At 34.0% G+C, this 21,676-nt stretch overlaps 2 protein-coding genes across 2 annotated transcripts in view; one reads left to right on the top strand and one right to left on the bottom strand.

Annotated features, from left to right (window-relative positions):
- LOC137385809 (protein SEC13 homolog) overlaps positions 1-229 on the bottom strand; it is a 28,808-nt gene extending 28,579 nt beyond the window's left edge. The window contains exon 1 of the mRNA XM_068072372.1: positions 206-229. The gene's annotated coding sequence lies outside the window, so the exon portion shown is untranslated. The remainder of the gene's footprint in view (positions 1-205) is intronic.
- A 5,473-nt stretch (positions 230-5,702) lies between these two features.
- Positions 5,703-21,676, top strand: part of LOC137394809 (extracellular signal-regulated kinase 2-like) — a 28,528-nt gene continuing 12,554 nt past the window's right edge. The window contains exons 1-8 of the mRNA XM_068081583.1: positions 5,703-5,770; positions 9,191-9,302; positions 11,756-11,854; positions 13,487-13,607; positions 15,019-15,149; positions 18,068-18,234; positions 18,403-18,542; positions 18,656-18,713. Coding sequence (XP_067937684.1) covers positions 9,237-9,302; positions 11,756-11,854; positions 13,487-13,607; positions 15,019-15,149; positions 18,068-18,234; positions 18,403-18,542; positions 18,656-18,713 — 782 coding nt within the window. The 5' untranslated portion in view covers positions 5,703-5,770; positions 9,191-9,236. The remainder of the gene's footprint in view (positions 5,771-9,190; positions 9,303-11,755; positions 11,855-13,486; positions 13,608-15,018; positions 15,150-18,067; positions 18,235-18,402; positions 18,543-18,655; positions 18,714-21,676) is intronic.

Below are 21,676 nucleotides of genomic sequence, written 5' to 3'. Positions count from 1 at the left end.
TTAATTTAGTTACGCCTCTACTACACGATTTTAAAGTTTGGCAACACATGTGACAGTTTATGCAAAAAAAGACCATTTAGCAATAAAATAAGAAGCACACTGCACCTTATTGAACACAAAACATACATTGCTATGAAAAATCAAAAAGATACAGGGACAAATCCCACGACTAATTAATCCTTACACACGCGCATTGCCAACTCACGGTAATACAGGTTACACTTTTCCCCTCCGTTCGCTGAAAATAAACCCACTAACATCAGCGATCCATACACCCGTATAGATTTACAAATGTATCTTAGTAGTAAAGAATCAAAGTAAAGTTTTTTGTTTGGATCTAAGACTTTCTATTACAAATATTCCATAGACGCCAGACTTAATAGACGTAAAATCTTTGACATTGTTCACTAGTTAATATAGAATTGAATCATTTACGTTTCGTTGGGATATGGAAGGAGCAATATTTTATTATAGGCCGTGGGCAAGGCAGTTTATCTTGAATTTCCGTTAGCACCTTTTTTCATTGGCAACTTCTGCAGTCATTTAGACTAATTTTGGTATCGAGAATTCAAAACTGAAACGTTGCTGCAGCTGCCATTCCCATTTCTATAAGAAATTCATTAAAAATGATATTTTAGGATTTATCTCCCCTGTAAATAAGACTCCTTCCATAGAAACATCAGATTTGCAACTTTTTATCATAATTACTTTGCAGTGATTTACAAATTTAATGGTGAAGTCACAATCCATCTTTTATCTATTTTCGAACATTCCATATCTTACGATTGTTGCACTCACATGTAAACTATATACATGTGTATAATACTTATACCTATGTACACGTGTATATAATTGTATGGTTTAATAGCTTAATTTTACAAAAAAGTTTCAAAACACTATAATTATGTTTTATAGCTTGACACTGATGAATCATAGAAAATAATAAGAACGATGCAAGCAGTGTGAACATGGTGATTATTAGCATTATTATTAGTAGTATTATTAGTAGCTAATATCAATGATATACAGCCCCCCAGCTGTATATGGGGGGCTGGATATACAGCCCTCCAGCTGCTGTGGTGGGCTGTATATCATTGCTAATATCAACAATCTTACAAAACGAGCTGGGATATTTCAAAATAATGAATGAAATTGCATCACAGCTAGAGAAACCGTGCAAACCTATGAGATTTTCACATTGGAATTTATCTACGAGCCTGGTAGCCTTAGTAGCTCTATTCTTGCAATATTTTTCGGTCACGAAATCTACACAAACAGCCTTGTACTCCTTAGTATGAGCAATAAGCACATCAAGAATGGTATCAGCAAATTGACGGAATGTGGAAGGAATGGCACTGACAGGCAGGGCTTAGATAAACGCCATGGCATCCACAAGGATGGCCCCACATGCTCAATAGCTTGGAGTGACTGCATTTATGGTAGTTTGATCATGTCTGCCATAGATATGAACTAGTTTTTTGAGAAGGTTTCTAATTCACTTGCCCTCTGGGAACCTAGGCTGCAATATCCACAAACTGCAGTTAGAGGCGCAGCTCTCTGCTTGTTCCCTTACATAAAAAGTTCCAAGATACCATAGGTAAGTAGTGAACAATCTTAATTGACTCTGTAGAGACAAGATTTAGCAACATTTTCACCGCTTACTCAGTTGTATATCGAGCCTTACGCAGATATACTCGTCATAACAATTGTTATGAGAAGCCATATCTAAAGCAACCACATCTTGATCAAAGTTCTATAAAGTACACGTTCTTCCTGTTTGATGGTAACAGCATTCTTCAATCCATCTGCATATGTAAAAAAGGTGCACCACTCGCAAAATTAGCAAGTTGTTTACGGTGCTTGAAAACCATGCTTGAAGATGTCAATAAGAGTTTAAATCTGTTGTGAGGACCATAGTTGCTTGTAGGTCGAGATATGATGCCAATCATTGGTACCATACCAGTACAAGTTGGTCTGCAAAACAATTATGGACACTGCTCATCAATTACTTATCAATTACTTAATCATAGTCAAAGCAACTGAAGAAATCATATTTTAGGTTAATTTACAGGATAGATGGACATACCATCAGACACAGTTTTGGCCACATGAAGGACAGCTTTGCAAGTATAGTTGATTTGTGTGAGTAGTACGCCCGGAAATCATTACCACTTAGTTAGCTTAGAGCCTTAGACCAATAAAATAGAGTGAATACATGCTTAATTTGTCCATTTGATAAAGGAAGGCAAGACTATTGGTTAATGCCTTGCTGGATCGAAATTTAGTTATTTTTCAAACTGAATATAAGCATCTTGATCAGTAACCACCACTACTGGTTTGTACAGACTACAATGTCAGCATTCCTTCCATCTTAATAATGATTATTAATTATGTAAGTAAAAATGTCCCGTTATCTCACCTTAAATGTTTTAGTGGTGAAGTATCACAAATCTAAAAAATACTCACTCACGTCACTGTATTTTCTCCGAGCAAGCTCAATTTTGCTGTGGTTGGTCAGTCTCTAATAACATGTTCTGTGAATCTAGGAGCCCTTGCAGACAAGTTGAAGGCAAACACCATTGGAAACAGACCTTTCAGGCTCTTTAAAAAATGTTTTTTAGCTTTCTAGACAGTGACTAAGTGTTTGATCTGTGTGCTTGTCAATGTTTATCAAACTAATTTTTTGAGAGCCATGTGTGTGGGCTACACAAGTCATGTCAAAGCTCAAACCAGGAATGCACTTATCTTGTATCTTATTATTTTCTATTATTTTCTATGATCAGATTATAAAACATAATTATAGCGCTTTGAATTTTTGTGTGAAATAAAGCTATTAAACCATACAATTATACACACATGTACATATACGTATATACATGTATACAGTTTACATGTGCGTGTAACAATCGTAGGACATGGAATGTTCGAAAATAGATAGACAATGAATTTTGACTTACATGCGTACACTTTTGACAATTTGTTATGGATGAGCTGTACAAGGAACATAGTTTTTATCTGATTTTGTAATTATGGTTGTTTAAATAAATCTTCAACTTCTTGTCTTTTGCCTGGATAACAGATTGATAACTGAGCATAAGATACAGGATCATCCAGTTAGCTGCAATAGCTCATAGCTAAAACCCCGTAACAATAAGAGCTTTTCAGGAGAAGACAATCAATGATATGCTATGTCCAGCGACATGCATATCGTCATGAGTAGTGTATGACTACCAGTTTTACCTGCACTCAATGCCGTGCAACAATTCAGTGAGAAAGGGTGTTCTGAGAGTTTGTCCAATCAAATCCCTACAACATTGCTGATTGGTTGGTTGCGCAACAACTTTATATTTACAGTCAGTAAAATGTGATCTAAACAGTTTCACAATTTGACTAGCCTGTGTTCCAAATTATCAAGATATATAGTTGCCAACCTTATCAGGTGTTTGTCAATGTAAGAAGCCAAAAAGTTGTCAGTTTGCCATTTTTAAAAATAGGAAGGCACCTCTTAGATTCATATGTTGATTGTTTAACTTTGGTTACAACTGTTTAGACAAAAGCAGCAACCGTGTAAATGATTGTGAATTTACCAACGCCCATGTACTACTTTCTTTAGCGGCATTTCTACTGGAAACAATTTACACTTTTAGATTATCTTTATAATTCTTTTTCAGTTTTTTTATTACCAAATTTTGCTATAGCATTTATATTTGTAGCACCGTTGCGTTTAAATTATCTAAAAGCATCTGATAGACTTGACAACCTGCATATTTTCTAATTACAATGCTATTGCCTCAATTGTCTCTTACAAAAATAAGCTAGATGTTATTTAAATATTCGCTAGGATGCTGATAGCAGGAGTTTAAGCAAAGCACACATATATACATGTGAACAGTGTCTAAGACACCCTCATTTCTCACACAATATTAGCCAAAGCACACATATATACATGTGAACAGTGTCTAAGACACTACCCCTCATTTCTCACACAATATTAGCCAAAGCACACATATATACATGTGAACAGTGTCTAAGACACTACCCCTCATTTCTCACACAATATTAGCCAAAGCACACATATATACATGTGAACAGTGTGTAAGACACTACCCCTCATTTCTCACACAATATTAGCCAAAGCACACATATATACATGTGAACAGTGTCTAAGACACTACCCCTCATTTCTCACACAATATTAGCCAAAGCACACATATATACATGTGAACAGTGTCTAAGACACTACCCCTCATTTCTCACACAATATTAGCCAAAGCACACATATATACATGTGAACAGTGTGTAAGACACTACCCCTCATTTCTCACACAATATTAGCCAAAGCACACATATATACATGTGAACAGTGTGTAAGACACTACCCCTCATTTCTCACACAATATTAGCCCAAGCACACATATATACATGTGAACAGTGTCTAAGACACCCTCATTTCTCACACAATATTAGCCCAAGCACACATATATACATGTGAACAGTGTCTAAGACACCCTCATTTCTCACACAATATTAGCGATTGAGCTATTCATATTTTAATTAGGTAACAGAATTTTTCTTCAACTTCCTCGTAAGTATTTGTTTTAATATTAGGGGCTGACTGACTTGAAATAATAATATAATAAATAAATAATAAATATATAACTATAATAAATGTTGTCTTACTATTGTTTACAGCGATTCATTTAAATGCTCACATTTTTAGCTAACATAAACTATATATCTAATATATAGTTAATACCTATATATATTTGTCAAAGTTTGTCCAAATGTGTATTTCTAGGTTTGATTGTCCGGCTATAGCATAGTTAGAATAGTTGCAGTTGGACAACAATGCAGACGCAAAGTCATGGCTTACCGTCATTAGCCTATCTTATTAAGCAGCTTACTAGAATTTTCCATTGGCATTGTGCCTGGCTAACAGCTTGAAAGTTACAGTTGTTTAACAAAGTTGTAAAACCTTTACAGTTGTTTTTATTTTTCTCTTAATTTATTTCAACTACACAGAACACTTCTTTCATGATATGTAGTTTGAAAGTTAGAATGGGAAATGTTGTTATATATTAAATACAAATCAATTTTCTGTCCAGACTTTTTTTATTACTCGGGCAACGTCGGGTAGCGCAGCTAGTAATATCTACGGTATATAATATCATTTGAACCATCTTAATTCAATCGTGAAGTTACCTACACGCTTATTGTAAAATTTAATCATTTTTGTGTTATGGAGAAAACAACTCCATATACATTATTATAACTGAACACCCAAGCCGTGTATCGTACTAGCGCTCCGTCTGACAATAATTATTGTTTACGGCAGGCGTTGTCGTAGCAACGTTACCATTTAGAAAATTGTATGTTACGCTTTTAAAACGTTGAGCTTAAAGTAAAATGTATGAGTTACTGCAATAAACAAAATCATTTTAGTTTTGTATTGTTATTTACATTAAGTGTTAAACCAAAAGTAGTTTCAAAACATTTTTCAGTCGCGGAAGCAATATAAAGCTGTGCTTAAGCAGCATTCTTGGTGTTCGAGCTTATTAGTGGACAACGACCGGGTAGCCGTGTTTATTAATTGTTTTGCCACACCTTCATCTTTTACATAGTGGCGAATTATACTTCCAAAATTCAATGCCACGGAACGCCTGCAGGCAAGCAGTTAATAGTTCGAATTATACAAGTGTAAAAGCTTGGAGTAGCATTTTATGTCTTTATGGCCATAACTTAAGAAGCCAAGATATTGACAACATAGAAGGTGACTTTATGGTTTTGAATTCTTTTAAATTTTAGCAGTTTTATGTTCTGTTGCATTCTACATTAGATAGTGAATATATGGCACTCGTGGCATTATTTTGCAATGAATGACTTTCCTCCTATATTTTCTCATTGCCATACTTCACCTCGTTTCTATTGATGATTATAGCCAGTTTATGAATCTGTACTTTGCATAAACTTACAACAGACTGCAGCAAATGCTCCAATAGTTCCTACTTTGTGTTGCATATAATCCTTTAACGGCGTTGCAGTGTGGATATTTTTTTAAGTTGAAATTGTTTTAACGAAGCCTGCTGCGCAGTGTTCTTGTGATCAGTCGATTTTGCAGATCAGAAGTTGAGAAGTAAACTGAAAACAATTGAACTAGTGAGTATACAACTACAGCATTAACATTACATGCAACCCAGAGGTTAATGTTTCTTAAAGTCGGGGGGGGGGGGCGAGACTACAGAATCATATAACGCATTTATAGGCATACGTAGTGCAAATTTAGCTAAAGATTTTTCACCGATTTTGAGGAAATAGCTTAATGGTTTATCAAATCTAGCAAGTCTAGATTATAATAATGCATGTAGAATAGTGTTAAAATATTCTTTTTTACACTGATACTAATAAACTTCAGTTTTTACACCAATACTGGCATATATGCCAAGTGAGTTACAGGTACTATTATAACGCAAGTTTGATTAGTCTAGTCTAATAACGCTATTTTGGAACTGTTAAGTTTTTACTTCCAAAGAGTATAAATTACAGTAACATTATTGGTTACTGTTAAGACTATAAGAAAGATTTTTTACATTACTGCTATGTTTAATCTGCTATCCGTAAAGAATTACCATATTCTGAGTAATAGGAAATTCTTGGCTCATTAAACGTTACGTCAGATCATCAAATCTGTAAGGCAATATGCCTCACAATCCCTGTATATGTTTTCAAGTGAATTTTCATAACATATCGCCTAAAATTGCCATTTAATATTAGGCTAAATTTTATTTGGTTAAAATTTAGTTTTATGCAGCAGACAAAACTAGTGATGCTTTTCCGAAAATGCGCATAAGTATTTATTTACAAAATTCTATAGGTATTCTGTGTCAATAAATAATGCAGCTGACCCTCATTTGTTCGGACTAATTTTTATTCTGGGCCATGTCCGGACATTGAAGAAGGCCAGTCATTGAAAAAATCTGCACATTGTAAGTTGAGTACTGTACAGTACTCATCTTACCATGTCATTACAAAATACAGTACATTAAACAGCCTATATTGTCTCACACACATAGCCATAAGCTATAATATGGGACAAAATGTATATGTAGTATACCTAAAAAATCAAAATATAGTTATTCCTGCAATAAGGTGCAGGGTAATATTAATAACAGTAATAATAACAAACAAAAATTACAGAACAAAATTCACTTGGGACATACGTTGCTCGCGTTGTCTGTCGCTAAAGCCACCTATCCGGCCAAGCTGTCATTCTTGGGACTGACCCAGGCGCATTGGCAATCGTCGGAACTCAGATAATGTCTGGACAAATAAAAGTCTTTGGAAGTGAAGTTCCCATTTAATGAGATATTCATAATTTCCTCAACATCAGTCGAGTTTTGTAATTATTATAAAGTAATCTAATTGCAATCAGTTTAGTTATTTTTCATAAGATGATAGTAAATAGACCGTTTTAACTTTTTAAGTTCAGAAGTATTTAGAGTTGTAGCCTTTATTACAGTTTAAAGGTTCATTACGAGCCAATTTAAACTGTCACTACTAATGTGTACCAACCATAGAGGCATTTACTGTTAAGTTGAATTCTGGTACATGTATTGATTTGGCCTGGCTAGGGTAAGGCTCATCGTTTGTAGCAGCTAATATTTTGTATCATTCCATTAGTAAAGCATATATAGCTGTAAGTTTGTCATCTGTCTGTCTGTCCTTCGGTATGTCCAGTTATAGCTATTAAAATTTCGCATTCTGCTGTACTTGAACTCACAAGGATTGCGACTGTGGGTTCGCAATCTAATTTTCTAACCACCAGACTACTAAAGCTCTCACAATTCATTGCTCTTACTACATAATGTATACACTCTTTTATCGATAATACGCGCTGAATGAGGCATTAATTAAAACTTAATAAATGCTAATAACTCTATGAAACACAATGCTTTTTCGTGTTTTCGTGAACTTATATTTCCGGTTTTTCATAAGGTTCAGTTGCTAAATTGTGTCAAGGTCAATAATTTTGACGCGGACAATTGTATTATGTCGAGTAGGATTAGCCTCTACATTCGCTATCCGTTCGGTCAGACAAAGACAGTCCGATTTCCCATTTTTACATTTGTACCAGTATCGAGAGGTGCCAGTATTGTCGTATTCAGAGTTTTGAAGGATAGCTTCTGCTGGAACAGTAACCTTTATTATACACACACCTCCATGCACGAATTGTTATTATTAATTCAACATATTCAAAATTTCTATTTGGTTTTCTCAGTTCGTATTAATTGTGTCATTACCAAATCAGCTTTTATTGTAATTGTAACAAAACAAACATAATTTAGCTATTATTTGCTAATTATTTCACATTTACATTTAAACACTTATACTTGTTTTATTTTGTTTGTTAATTTATTGAAACTATACAAAACACTTTTCTCATGATATGAAGTTGGACAGTTAGAATGGTAACTGTTGTTATATATTAAATAAAAATAGATTTTCTGTGCAAAACTTCTATTCCTTGGGCAACGCCGAGCATTCACTTAGTATATTCCTCAATATATACCTACTAAGTGTAATCAGTAAAATCTCAAAGTTTTTGTGTCTTTGGTTTGTCCTGCTGTTGTTTTGAAATATTTTTGAATGAAGAATCCGTATCATTCAAAATACGGATTTTGAATGATACGGGTTTCATTCAAAATCAAATTTCCGAGATCAAATCTCCTGAGAGAAGATTTGATCTCGGAACCTCCTGTTCAGCAGGCAGATATCTTAACAATTATGCTACGTGAGATTGATGGATTCACTGGGGCGATATATGTCACTATGCGGGTGAAATACCGATTTGCGCACCGCGCAATGTAATTTTATGCTTGCTCTCACGGCTCTTATTAGTAAGTTTACAAATAAGTGTACTAACTAGCTTATTCGGACCTAACTTATCGAACATTGGCAATGCGCCAGGCTAATGGCTAGTGGCAGGCAACTATATTGGCTGTCACTGTTTATAAGCTGATTTTTGATACCCGTGCACTGCCAGGTATTCCGCTGACATTCTCTTCTAATTAAAGTATAAAACATACACATTATTTATTGCATATTGCTACAAAATTCACCCTCATTCACTGCCTGCTATTATTTATACCTTCCATTTTTCTCCAATGTATTATAGATGATGAATTGTATGTAGGTACAAGCATTATTTAGTGGTGCTGCATGCTTCCTAGCTTTCGACAATGAGTTCTGAAGTGGAAGCTCATGTGACCAAAAAGTATGAGATCAAGAAGCGATTAGGAAAAGGGGTAAGTGGTTAGTGCAGTTGCTCTTCTTATATCCATAATATAATTTTCTCTCCGCTTATCCCCTTTGCTGTACAGTGTCTCGCATTAAGATGCTCATTGTTTTTATTTTTAGCAAATAATTGGTTACAAGCAATTACTCAGATCTAAAACTTGATTCCATCCAAAATTCATAGTTGACTTATCAAAAAACCTTTCAATAATATTCGTTAAATTTGATGATGAAAAAGTATTTAAAAATTCTTTTTCACGTTTTTACCTTTCATGTTAGCTTCTTCTGTTTCACTATTATATTTGGCAAGCTGTTGATTATATTTTGTCTATGTCCGTTTTATTACACACAAAGTTCTCATCACTCTTCTTATTACACACAAAGTTCTCTTTCTTCTCTTCTTATTACATACAAAGTTCTCATCTCTCTTTTTATTACACACAAAGTTCTCATCACTCTTCTTATTACATACAAAGTTCTCATCTCTCTTCTCTTCTTATTACATACAAAGTTCTCATCTCTCTTCTCTTCTTATTACACACAAAGTTCTCATCTCTCTTATCTTCTTATTACACACAAAGTTCTCATCTCTCTTATCTTCTTATTACACACAAAGTTCTCACCTCTCTTCTTATTACATACAAAGTTCTCATCTCTCTTCTCTTCTTATCACACACAAAGTTGTCATCTCTCTTATTACACACAAAGTTCTCATCTCTCTTCTTATTACACACAAAGTTCTCTTTCTTCTCTTCTTATTACATACAAAGTTCTCATCTCTCTTCTTATTACACACAAAGTTCTCATCACTCTTCTTATTACATACAAAGTTCTCATCTCTCTTCTCTTCTTATTACATACAAAGTTCTCATCTCTCTTCTCTTCTTATTACACACAAAGTTCTCATCTCTCTTATCTTCTTATTACACACAAAGTTCTCATCTCTCTTATCTTCTTATTACACACAAAGTTCTCATCTTTCTTCTCTTCTTATTACATACAAAGTTCTCATCTCTCTTCTCTTCTTATTACACACAAAGTTCTCATCTCTCTTCTTATTACATACAAAGTTCTCATCTCTCTTCTCTTCTTATTACACACAAAGTTCTCATCTTTCTTCTCTTCTTATTACATACAAAGTTCTCATCTTTCTTCTCTTCTTATTACATACAAAGTTCTCATCACTCTTCTTATTACATACAAAGTTCTCATCTCTCTTCTCTTCTTATTACATACAAAGTTCTCATCTCTCTTCTCTTCTTATTACACACAAAGTTCTCATCTCTCTTCTTATTACATACAAAGTTCTCATCTCTCTTCTCTTCTTATTACACACAAAGTTCTCATCTCTCTTATCTTCTTATTACACACAAAGTTCTCATCTCTCTTATCTTCTTATTACACACAAAGTTCTCATCTCTCTTATCTTCTTATTACATACAAAGTTCTCATCTCTCTTCTCTTCTTATTACACACAAAGTTCTCATCTTTCTTCTCTTCTTATTACATACAAAGTTCTCATCTTTCTTCTCTTCTTATTACATACAAAGTTCTCATCACTCTTCTTATTACATACAAAGTTCTCATCTCTCTTCTCTTCTTATTACACACAAAGTTCTCATCTCTCTTCTCTTCTTATTACATACAAAGTTCTCATCTCTCTTCTCTTCTTATTACATACAAAGTTCTCATCTTTCTTCTCTTCTTATTACATACAAAGTTCTCATCACTCTTCTTATTACATACAAAGTTCTCATCTCTCTTCTCTTCTTATTACACACAAAGTTCTCATCTCTCTTCTCTTCTTATTACATACAAAGTTCTCATCTCTCTTGTCTTCTTATTACATACAAAGTTCTCATCTCTTATCTTCTTATTACATACAAAGTTCTCATCTTTCTTCTCTTATTATTACATACAAAGTTCTCATCTCTCTTCTCTTCTTATTACATACAAAGTTCTCATCACTCTTCTTATTACATACAAAGTTCTCATCTCTCTTCTCTTCTTATTACATACAAAGTTCTCATCTCTCTTCTCTTCTTATTACATACAAAGTTCTCATCTTTCTTCTCTTCTTATTACATACAAAGTTCTCATCACTCTTCTTATTACATACAAAGTTCTCATCTCTCTTCTCTTCTTATTACACACAAAGCTCTCATCTCTCTTCTCTTCTTATTACATACAAAGTTCTCATCTCTCTTCTTATTACATACAAAGTTCTCATCTTTCTTCTCTTCTTATTACACACAAAGTTCTCATCTCTCTTCTCTTCTTATTACACACAAAGTTCTCATCTCTCTTCTTATTACATACAAAGTTCTCATCTCTCTTATTATATACAAATTTCTCATCTCTCATTTTCTTATTTACTGTTACTCTATTTATTATGCAACATGGAGTAATGTACTTTACAATTCTTAGTTCTCTTGCTCAAATGTCGATCTGTATTTTACGGCAGGCGTATGGAATAGTATGGAAAGCTGTGGACAGACGAACCGGAGAGGTTGTGGCTGTGAAAAAGATATTTGATGCATTCCGTAATCCAACAGATGCTCAGGTCAGTCTTAGCGATGACATGTGCCAGTTGTTTTAGTGTACTGTCGTCAAACCTTTTACCGAGAAACTTTGCAACACACCGCTTAATATTGTAGCTCAATTATTGGTGTCAACATATGTAATTTCTAGTAAATATTAGGACATTCTAGTAATTTACTAGTAAGTTATAAAATAAATTTTATAAATTACTAACTGAAACTACAAAAGCTAATAAATTAAGGTGATGTAAACTAGATCTAGTGTAAGTTGACGTAAGCTGTAGTACTGTCCCATGTATTTCTAACACTCTACCATTGTACTTAGGCATTGTCGAGTCTACACTTTCATTCACTTATCTCATGCGTATCATAACAATAAAAACCTTTTTTAATGATTATTACTATATTAATTTGTTTATTTAGTCTGTGAATGTTTTATATATTAGATTTACTTCAATTTTATATGTAATTATTTGACGTATTCATCATCGTTCTTTCGGGCTGTGGAACAAATTAAGCAAAATACCATGTGTTCTTATAGGAATATTTGCTCTAACATATGACTGAGTTAGCATAAGAAGCAAATGTAGGAACATTTAAACTCCAAACGCGTAAGTTTGGCTGTATATGTACTGTATATACCTGGTATGGCTCACTTGATTACCTCGTATATACCTGGTATATTCTGTGCCATCTTTGCGAACCTGGTAGCATATGCAGTGTTTTCTGGACACATTACATATTCCCTGCTGGCACAAAGTTGCTGCATTTAGGAGCTGCAGTAGAGGTCTACTGATCACTACATGTATATAACACTAGTCAGGCTATTAGCTGTTAGTCTATATAACACTAGTCAAGCTATTAGTTGCCAGTCTATATAACACTAGTCAGGCTATTAGTTGTTAGTCTATATAACACTAGTCAAGCTATGAGTTGTCAGTATATATAACACCAGTCAGGCTATTAGTTGTCAGTCTATATAACACTAGTCAGGCTATTAGTTGTCAGAATATATAACACTAGTCAAGTTATCAGTTGTCAGTCTATATAACACTAGTCAGGCTATTAGTTGTCTGTCTATATAACACTAGTCAGGCTATTAGTTGTCAGTCTATATAACACTAGTCAAGCTATTAGTTGTCAGTCTATATAACACTAGTCAGGCTATCAGTTGTCAGTCTATATAACACTAGTCAAGCTATGGAAGGTTGGAAGGTCAATGGAAGGTTGAGCTAATATGAAGATGCAGGTGGAAGTTATTGATTAAAAGATTTAGGTCTCAAAATTGCCTTTAAACCTTTGTTATACATTTCAGGAGGAACTTCAGTCATATTTTAGTGAATTGCCTCCAGCTGCACAATCACATGTGTACTGGTTGTATTTGAGTGTTGCTTAAACTCGTCATCGGATATTTGTAAAGATATAGGACAGCCTTCATGGTTAAGTTTAGCTGTCATATTTGACAGATAGCTCGATATAATCTTTTAGAAATTTCCCAACTTTTCAATCAATGTTTGTTTTCATTTGCCATCAACTATATATAGATTTTATTCGCAGTTTGGTTCTATCACTGTTTGCGCAATCAGCATAGTTGTGTATGACTAGAAAAGTGGTGCACCGTGCACAAGTTTTAAGCTATCCACGTTTTGTTGTAGAGGACGTTCAGAGAGATCATGTTTCTTCAAGAGTTTGGTGACCATCCAAATATTGTCAAACTTCACAATGTGATCAGAGCTGAGAACGACAAAGATATTTATCTTGTATTTGAGTTCATGGGTTAGTACAGAAGAGTTCATTTAGTATTTTTGGCCTTTTTATGGAAAGTCATATTCAACCCAATTTTTTCTTTGGATTCGTTACACTTACCGTTATGTCTGGTTGTGATAGCAAGTAGTAGCTTTAGCCCCATATTTACACGCAGTCCTCTTTCTGTATTGGTCGGTCTTATTGTAATCTTCAGATTCGGGGACTATAGAACTCATCAAGTTTGTAAACGTGAATTACAAAAATAGTGCTATACGTTCTCTAGTTTGGATGGAAATAAAAAGACTTCTCTTTCATCCATAATATTGAACATAACAGCCGTTTTTTCGTATTTTCGCATCTCTCACGAACCATTATCAGAGTGTGAGGGTTTAAATGAAGCAATTAGGCTACGGAGCTGGGCATATATAATTCTATTTCATACCATCCATTTTCAACTTAATTCTTTGTTTTGGATGAAAATGGAAAATTTTTTACCTTTTTCATCAGTAGCCCAAAACTCCACAACTGTAGTCCTAGTGGAATGTAAATGTTTAGGCTAAACAAAAGCTGGACACACGATAATTTTTGCTGATGTATAGTAGTACAACCCCAACTATGCTTCTGTTTTTACCTTGACCTTTCAATTTTATTGTCTACCAACTTCTTATAGCAGAGACTCGTCGTAGTTTCACCGTGACTGGGAATCCTAACATAAAATATCTCACAAGGATTCAGCTTGTCGCTGAGGTATCAAACTAGCTGTGTGTTAACTGGCAATAAATAAATTGGCATATTAAGCTGTCACTTCTTCGGCCTTGGCTCTTATAGTAAGTCATCATTTGTAAAGGAGTTTTCTAGTACCACCATTATGAAATGTCTTAAAGGAATATAGTAACGTATTTTAGTAATCAAGCTGTTAGCATCTAGCAGTAAGTAGATTGGACTTTAAAGGGCAAATTATCATGTTCTGACTCTGACAAGCATTAGGTTGATCACTGGTATTGCATTATATTGAAAAGGAAATTTGTATTGTGAGTGATTTGAAGGAATTCTGACGCTAGCCTTCTTGTAATTATTACCTTGTGATTACAAAGAGTCATGTACAGACTGACTCTTTGAGAATTCTACACCATTCCTAGTTTAAATTATTTATCTGTAGATTTATTAAATGTAAAAAGAATAAACTCTATGATGTAGCCAATGACAAGTTTTGTTTACATGTGAATTACATTTCAATGAGTCATGTTTTTAACTGATGCTCAAAGTATCGTTTACTCTCCTGTGGCTGGTCTAACATACGGATGTGACAGCTGTTTTAGTCACACATTTGAATGCTCATTTTACATAGCTTCTGTTTGGACAGGCTGAGCTGATTATACTCTTTTAATTAAAATGTAAATTCTATAAGTGCCATTCATCTCATTCACTACTGCTGCTGCAGATACTGACCTACATAATGTGGTGAAAAGAGGCAGCATACTCAAGGAAATTCACAAGAGATACATCATGTATCAACTCTTCAAGGGCATGCACTATATGCACTCTGGCAATGTCATACACAGGGACCAAAAGGTGAGCTTCATGACCTCTACACAGTAGGTCTATGAGGAATATGCATTGTTCGAGATAACTCATATTTCCATGGAATGATTGGATGACCCATATTTACACGAGGCGATTGGATGATTCATAATTACATGAGGTGATTGGATGACTCCTATTTGCATGGGGTGGTTGGATGACTCATATTTACATGAGATGATTGGATGATTCATATTTGCATGAGGTGATGGGATGACTCCTATTTACATGAGGGGGTTGGATGATTCATATTTACATTAGGTAATTGGATGGCTCATATTTGCATGAGGTGATTGGATGATTCATATTTACATGAGGTGATTGGATGACTCCTATTTACATGAGGTGATTGGATGACTCATGTTTACATGAGGTGATTGGATGATTCATATTTACATGAGGTGATTGGATGACTCATGTTTACATGAGGTAACTGGAATTGTTTTGTAATTCAATTAGTTATTTCATTTACTTTACTCTTCAATACGCAGAGGCTTTCTGGTTGTCTAGGAAAAGTTTTGCCATATATTTAATTTTTGCTTTACCCATCTTTCCATGAAATTGTCTCAAATTGAGGTTTTTCATTTATTCGGTTGTGATCAAATCTAAGTAGTAATTACATTAATGTATAACTTAAATTATGTTAGTGTATAAATTACTAGAAATTCCACTGTCATACAGCCCACGACCAAAGTGATATTGGAAAAAGAAAGGATACTGCTTGTTGAGAAATGCAATATTAGCAGTCAAATGGCACTGCAGTGCAATAGGATAACTGCAATGGTAGCTGCAATGGTAGCTGCAATGTACTGGCTGTTATTATGTACAGCAAACAGCAATAATGAAAGGAAAAGATTATATGTTTATATATCTCCCCTGCAATAGAAGAAGTGCAATATTAGAAGTAAAATGGCAAGCTGCTGTGTAATATACACAGTTTGAAAGTTGGTTGAGTTGAATGTAGAATGGTTTTGACAGCGATCTGTAACAGACAGCAAACATTAGCATTCACGTGTATCTGGAAGTTTTTTGCAAACTTGAGCAAAATGAAGAAATGGCTCATGATCACAGAAACCATGGTTAAGTTGGGTGTGTGAGATTTAGAGTTACATGTATCTACACTAGCAGAAAGAAAACATTCTCAGTTATTTTGTGGAAAAAAATTTGATTCCAGCTTAATTACAGCAGATTTTATGGTCAATAAACTGAATGCATGTTTACCATTAGTGCAAAAACATAGTTCTGAGAAAACTGGTGTTAAAGTTCGAGAACGAAAACCAATGAAATGTAAACAATTTTGTTTACATTTCAAAACGTAATAGCAACCAATATCAAGAGGTTGTGATATTTATTTAGATTTCTGAATTTATGTCCAAAAAATTATGCTGAATTTAAAAATCTAAACAGATTTTAGCTGGTTGTCATAGAAATAGATGTATATCTATAAGAAAATGTAGGCCTATTACTTAATTTTGCAGATATTAAAAATGGCTTGGCAGTACCGCGATATTGGGCACAGCCGTAATATCATCAACAAAATTTTTAGAAAAATAATAACAGTAACATATTGCACACCATCGGTCACTATATACTTCGATCTTGTAAATTCGAATGATTATTCTTATAATTAAATATTATAATAATCTTATAAAATCGATGAAGTAAATCGAATAATAAAATCGGCAAAAAAGAAACGATTACCTTTCAGTACTTCTGCGTTAATTACAGAAACCTTCGGCAATTGGACATGTCAGGTTCAAATGGCGGTTTTAGGCCAAATTAATCTGTCTAGTTATGTATTATTTGATCAGATGGGTAATTTTTAGAATACTGTCTCATTTTTTTAAAGACTTGTTAACATATTTAAATAGGTTTATATGTGTTTTGTATCATTATTATACTTAAACGACTCTACACAAAAATGGTTAAATTTTTTTATGGGATTTTGGTACAAGGGGTTGGTTACGGCCGTTGTCGGATAATTTTCAGAAGTTGTGTGCACATATGCATTTATCATAAAACTCCCAAACACTCGGTTTGGTCGTGGGAAAATTTGTTATATTCAGGTGCTGCAGAGTTATTTCCATTTTGGAGTAACATGCAATTGGGCAGTTCGAGTCCAAAACTTCTGAGCTTCGTTTATCCACAAAAGGGCAAATCTCAACCCCAGCGTCTTATATATTAGTCTTGCAAGGCGTAAACACAAATGATGCGTCATGAAATAACATGTATTTTAATGCAAATTAGAGCTGTGTTCCACTAACGAAGTATTTTATTCATATGAAATATACATAAAGCTATGAAGATGAAAACGATCATCATTTTGTATCTTTAAGAGCTGGTTACATTAAAGGTTTCCCAACAACTGCGTCTAGAATTTCAAAGATGAGCAGAAATAAATTTTTATAAATTTTGTCAAATGCGGGGAGTGCAACTTGAGTCTGGTTTTATGGTGTAACTCTGAGTTTTAATATGTACTTAAATACTGTTCAAAGGTGAACAGCTCAGAAACCTCAGGCGACTTGAGGGTGTCCCTTAAAATGAAAACAGTGGATGTCTAACAGTAATAATATACTGAGGAAAAACAGCTCTATAAATTTGTCTCAAAACGTTCTTTTTCAATCCTGCAGTAATACAGCATTGAATGATAACAATGGATACCTGAAGATCTATTGCAGTCTGATATAATATTTTAAAGCAAGAAATCATGTGGTTTAGAAAATGAAGCTCTGCTCAGTGATTGCATTTCTCTATAGCAATGAATGTACTCTTTCTTCTATGACACCTGAGCTTGTCGAAATCTGAGGAAGCATAACATTTTCCCTACATGTTAAACAGCATTCCAAGAAATTGTTTTTAAAAATGAGCACCCTTCATACCATTTTAATTCTCAAATTCTCTTGTTTTAGCCTTCAAACATCCTATTAGACGGCGACTGCTTTGCGAAGATATGCGACTTTGGACTCGCGCGTTCTCTAACACAAATAGCTGAGGATTATGAAGGTGACCCGAATCTCACCGAATATGTGGCTACTCGGTGGTATCGAGCACCAGAGATTCTTCTCGGATCTCACAGGTTGGTCTTTCACATCTGTCAATAAGTGATATGGCGCATTTCCAAGACAGTGTTTGGGGTGTTGTTGCCGCATTTAACATGGTTATGACACAGCATGTCATTCGTCAGCATTGTAATATTATCTTTTTATAAGTTCCACCTAACACCGGTGTGCAATGACCTTGATAGATACACATTTGGAGTGGATATGTGGTCTTGTGGCTGTATACTCGGGGAGATGTTGCTCGGAAAACCTCTTTTCCCTGGCAGCTCCACACTCAATCAAATAGAAAAAATTATGGCATCTATTCCTCCCCCAACCCATGAAGGTATTGTTAGAATAGTTGTTATCGGTTTGTTTCCGTTTCTAATATTATGTTTATGTAACTACCGTTCATATCTTCGCTTCTGGCTAAGTCGTCATCTCTTGGTTTATTTTCAGATGTGGAAAGTATCAAATCATCTTATGGTGCTTCTATTCTTGAGAAAGCAGCTCTCAAGTGAGTTTTGTTTTCCTCTCTTTGCCCTAGTAGCTCAGACATTCTCCAGTTGGCTTTGGTTAGGTTTATACGAACAGACTCACCATAGTCTCCGTAGCCTCTAATGCTTTGGTTAGGTTTATACGGGCAGACTCACCATAGTCTCAGTAGCCTCTAATGCTTTGGTTAGGTTTATACTGACAGACTCACCATAGTCTCCGTAGCCTCTAATTGAGCTGATATTTCTTCACAAAACTCGCTTTCATTCGTATTCGCTACTTTCATGCTTTAAAAATATCCTTCATTGATAGCCATATAGTAATAGTCATATAGTGATAGCCATATAGTAATAGCCATATAGTAATAGTTATATAATAATAGTCATATAGTAATAGTCATATAGTGATAGTCATAGTAATAGTCATATAGTGATTGTCATATAGTAATATTCATATAGTGATAGCCACATAGTAATATTCATATAGTGATAGTCATATAGCAATAATCATATAGTAATAGTCATATAATAATAGTCATATAGTAATAGTCATATAATAATAGTCATATAGTGATAGTCATATAGTAATAGTCATATAGTAATAGTCATATAGCGATAGCCATATAGTAATATTCATATAGTGATAGTCATATAGTAATAGTCATATAGTAATAGTCATATAGTAAGTCATATAGTAATAGTCATGTAGTCATATAGTAATATTGATAGTTGTATAGTAGTAGTCATATAGTAATAGTCATATAGTAATAGTCATATAGTACTAGGCATATAGTTATAGTCATATAGGAATAGCAATAGTCATATAAAACATTTTATAAATTATAATTGATTCTTATCCTGGTAATAACAAACTGTCAAGTAGATTTCACATGGTTGACCTATCCCGGTTTTGTATATCCACTGATCTCCAATATCAACGAGTCTATTTGACATTACAAATATTTACATACAATTTTTTAGTAGTCAGCAGTTTCTATTTTGTTATAAATTGGATCTATACTATTCTAAGTTGTGCTATTGTTAACTCACAGAACAACTGTGTCAGACATAACGTGTATTACGTGTGATCCTGAGCCCTGACCCGGTATCTTACACAGTAGTTGAAATCCTCCATGATTGCCATTTCCATTCAGGGAAAGAGTTGTTTCCTTTTTTAAATAAACAATTGTAGGAAAGCTTTCTTTGAAGGAAGAAATTTTGTGTAGTTTTGCTTCTTTCTATGTATTAAATGATGCTACAAAAGAACAATATTGAAGCATGAGGCTCATGTGAATGAGCTCACGTTAGCAAGCAATGATCTCTATTAAATTATGCAGACACCTTTTAGTGTTGAACACATTTCTTCTGTACTAGCCATGTTTATTAATGAGAAAGGGAACCGTTTATTGAGAGAAAATGTGTAACCAGTTACAAAATCAAGACTGTTGATCCTGCAACTGGTTATACATTTCCTCTCAATTCCTCCTATTGCATGTAAAGCTGGTGTGAATCTAACGTATTGTTGTTTTTTAGGGAGTGAGTAGAGTATAATGGCTACAACTTTTCTTCTTTTAGTTTCTGTTATGTCTGCATATCTATAGGCTTGAACCATTGTTATGTTGCGGTGGTCACACTGTGTGATATTATTTCAGCACAGCTGTAACCAGCCTACATTGTTTTAAAGGTTACCATGAAACACTGCTATTTCATTTCGTAAGCTTTCACATAATTTTTCTGCAAGCAATGAAGTTGTTATACGTAGTTGAACCAAATATTTATCTTTCGGTAAAACACAATGTGTACAAGAAGAATACTTTGACTGATGAAAACACAATGTGAGTAAGAAGAATACTTTGACTGATAAAAACACAATGTGAACAAGAAGAATACTTTGACTGATAAAAACACAATGTGAACAAGAAGAATACTTTGACTGATAAAAACACAATGTGAACAAGAAGAGTACTTTGACTGATAAAAACACAATGTGAACAAGAAGAGGACTTTGACTGATAAAAACACAATGTGAACAAGAAGAGGACTTTGACTGATAAAAACACAATATGAGCAAGAAGAATACTTTGACCGATAAAAACACAATGTGAACAAGAAGAATACTTTGACTGATAAAAACACAATGTGAGCAAGAAGAATACTTTGACTGATAAAAACACAATGTGAGCAAGAAAAATACTTTGACTGATAAAAACACAATGTGAGCAAGAAGAATACTTTGACTGATAAAAACACAATGTGAGCAAGAAGAGGACTTTGACTGATAAAAACACAATGTGAAGAAGAAGAGGACTTTGACTGATAAAAACACAATGTGAACAAGAAAAATACTTTGACTGATAAAAACACAATGTGAGCAAGAAGAATACTTTGACTGATAAAAACACAATGTGAGCAAGAAGAATACTTTGACTGATAAAAACACAATGTGAGCAAGAAGAGGACTTTGACTGATAAAAACACAATGTGAAGAAGAAGAGGACTTTGACTGATAAAAACACAATGTGAACAAGAAGAATACTTTGACTGATAAAAACACAATGTGAAGAAGAAAAGTACTTTGACTGATAAAACACAATGTGAGCAAGAAAAATACTTTGACTGATAAAAACACAATGTGAGCAAGAAGAATACTTTGACTGATAAAAACACAATGTGAGCAAGAAGAATACTTTGACTGATAAAAACACAATGTGAACAAGAAGAGGACTTTGACTGATAAAAACACAATGTGAACAAGAAGAGGACTTTGACTGATAAAAACACAATGTGAGCAAGAATAATACTTTGACTGATAAAAACACAATGTGAACAAGAAGAATACTTTGACTGATAAAAACACAATGTGAACAAGAAGAGGACTTTGACTGATAAAAACACAATGTGAGCAAGAAGAATACTTTGACTGATAAAAACACAATGTGAGCAAGAAGAATACTTTGACTGATAAAAACACAATGTGAGCAAGAAG

Source organism: Watersipora subatra, chromosome 1, assembly GCF_963576615.1.
Source record: "Watersipora subatra chromosome 1, tzWatSuba1.1, whole genome shotgun sequence".
NCBI lineage: Eukaryota > Metazoa > Bryozoa > Gymnolaemata > Cheilostomatida > Watersiporidae > Watersipora > Watersipora subatra.
Note: the sequence above shows the minus strand (reverse complement) of the source record. Positions and strands in the feature narration are given on the sequence as shown.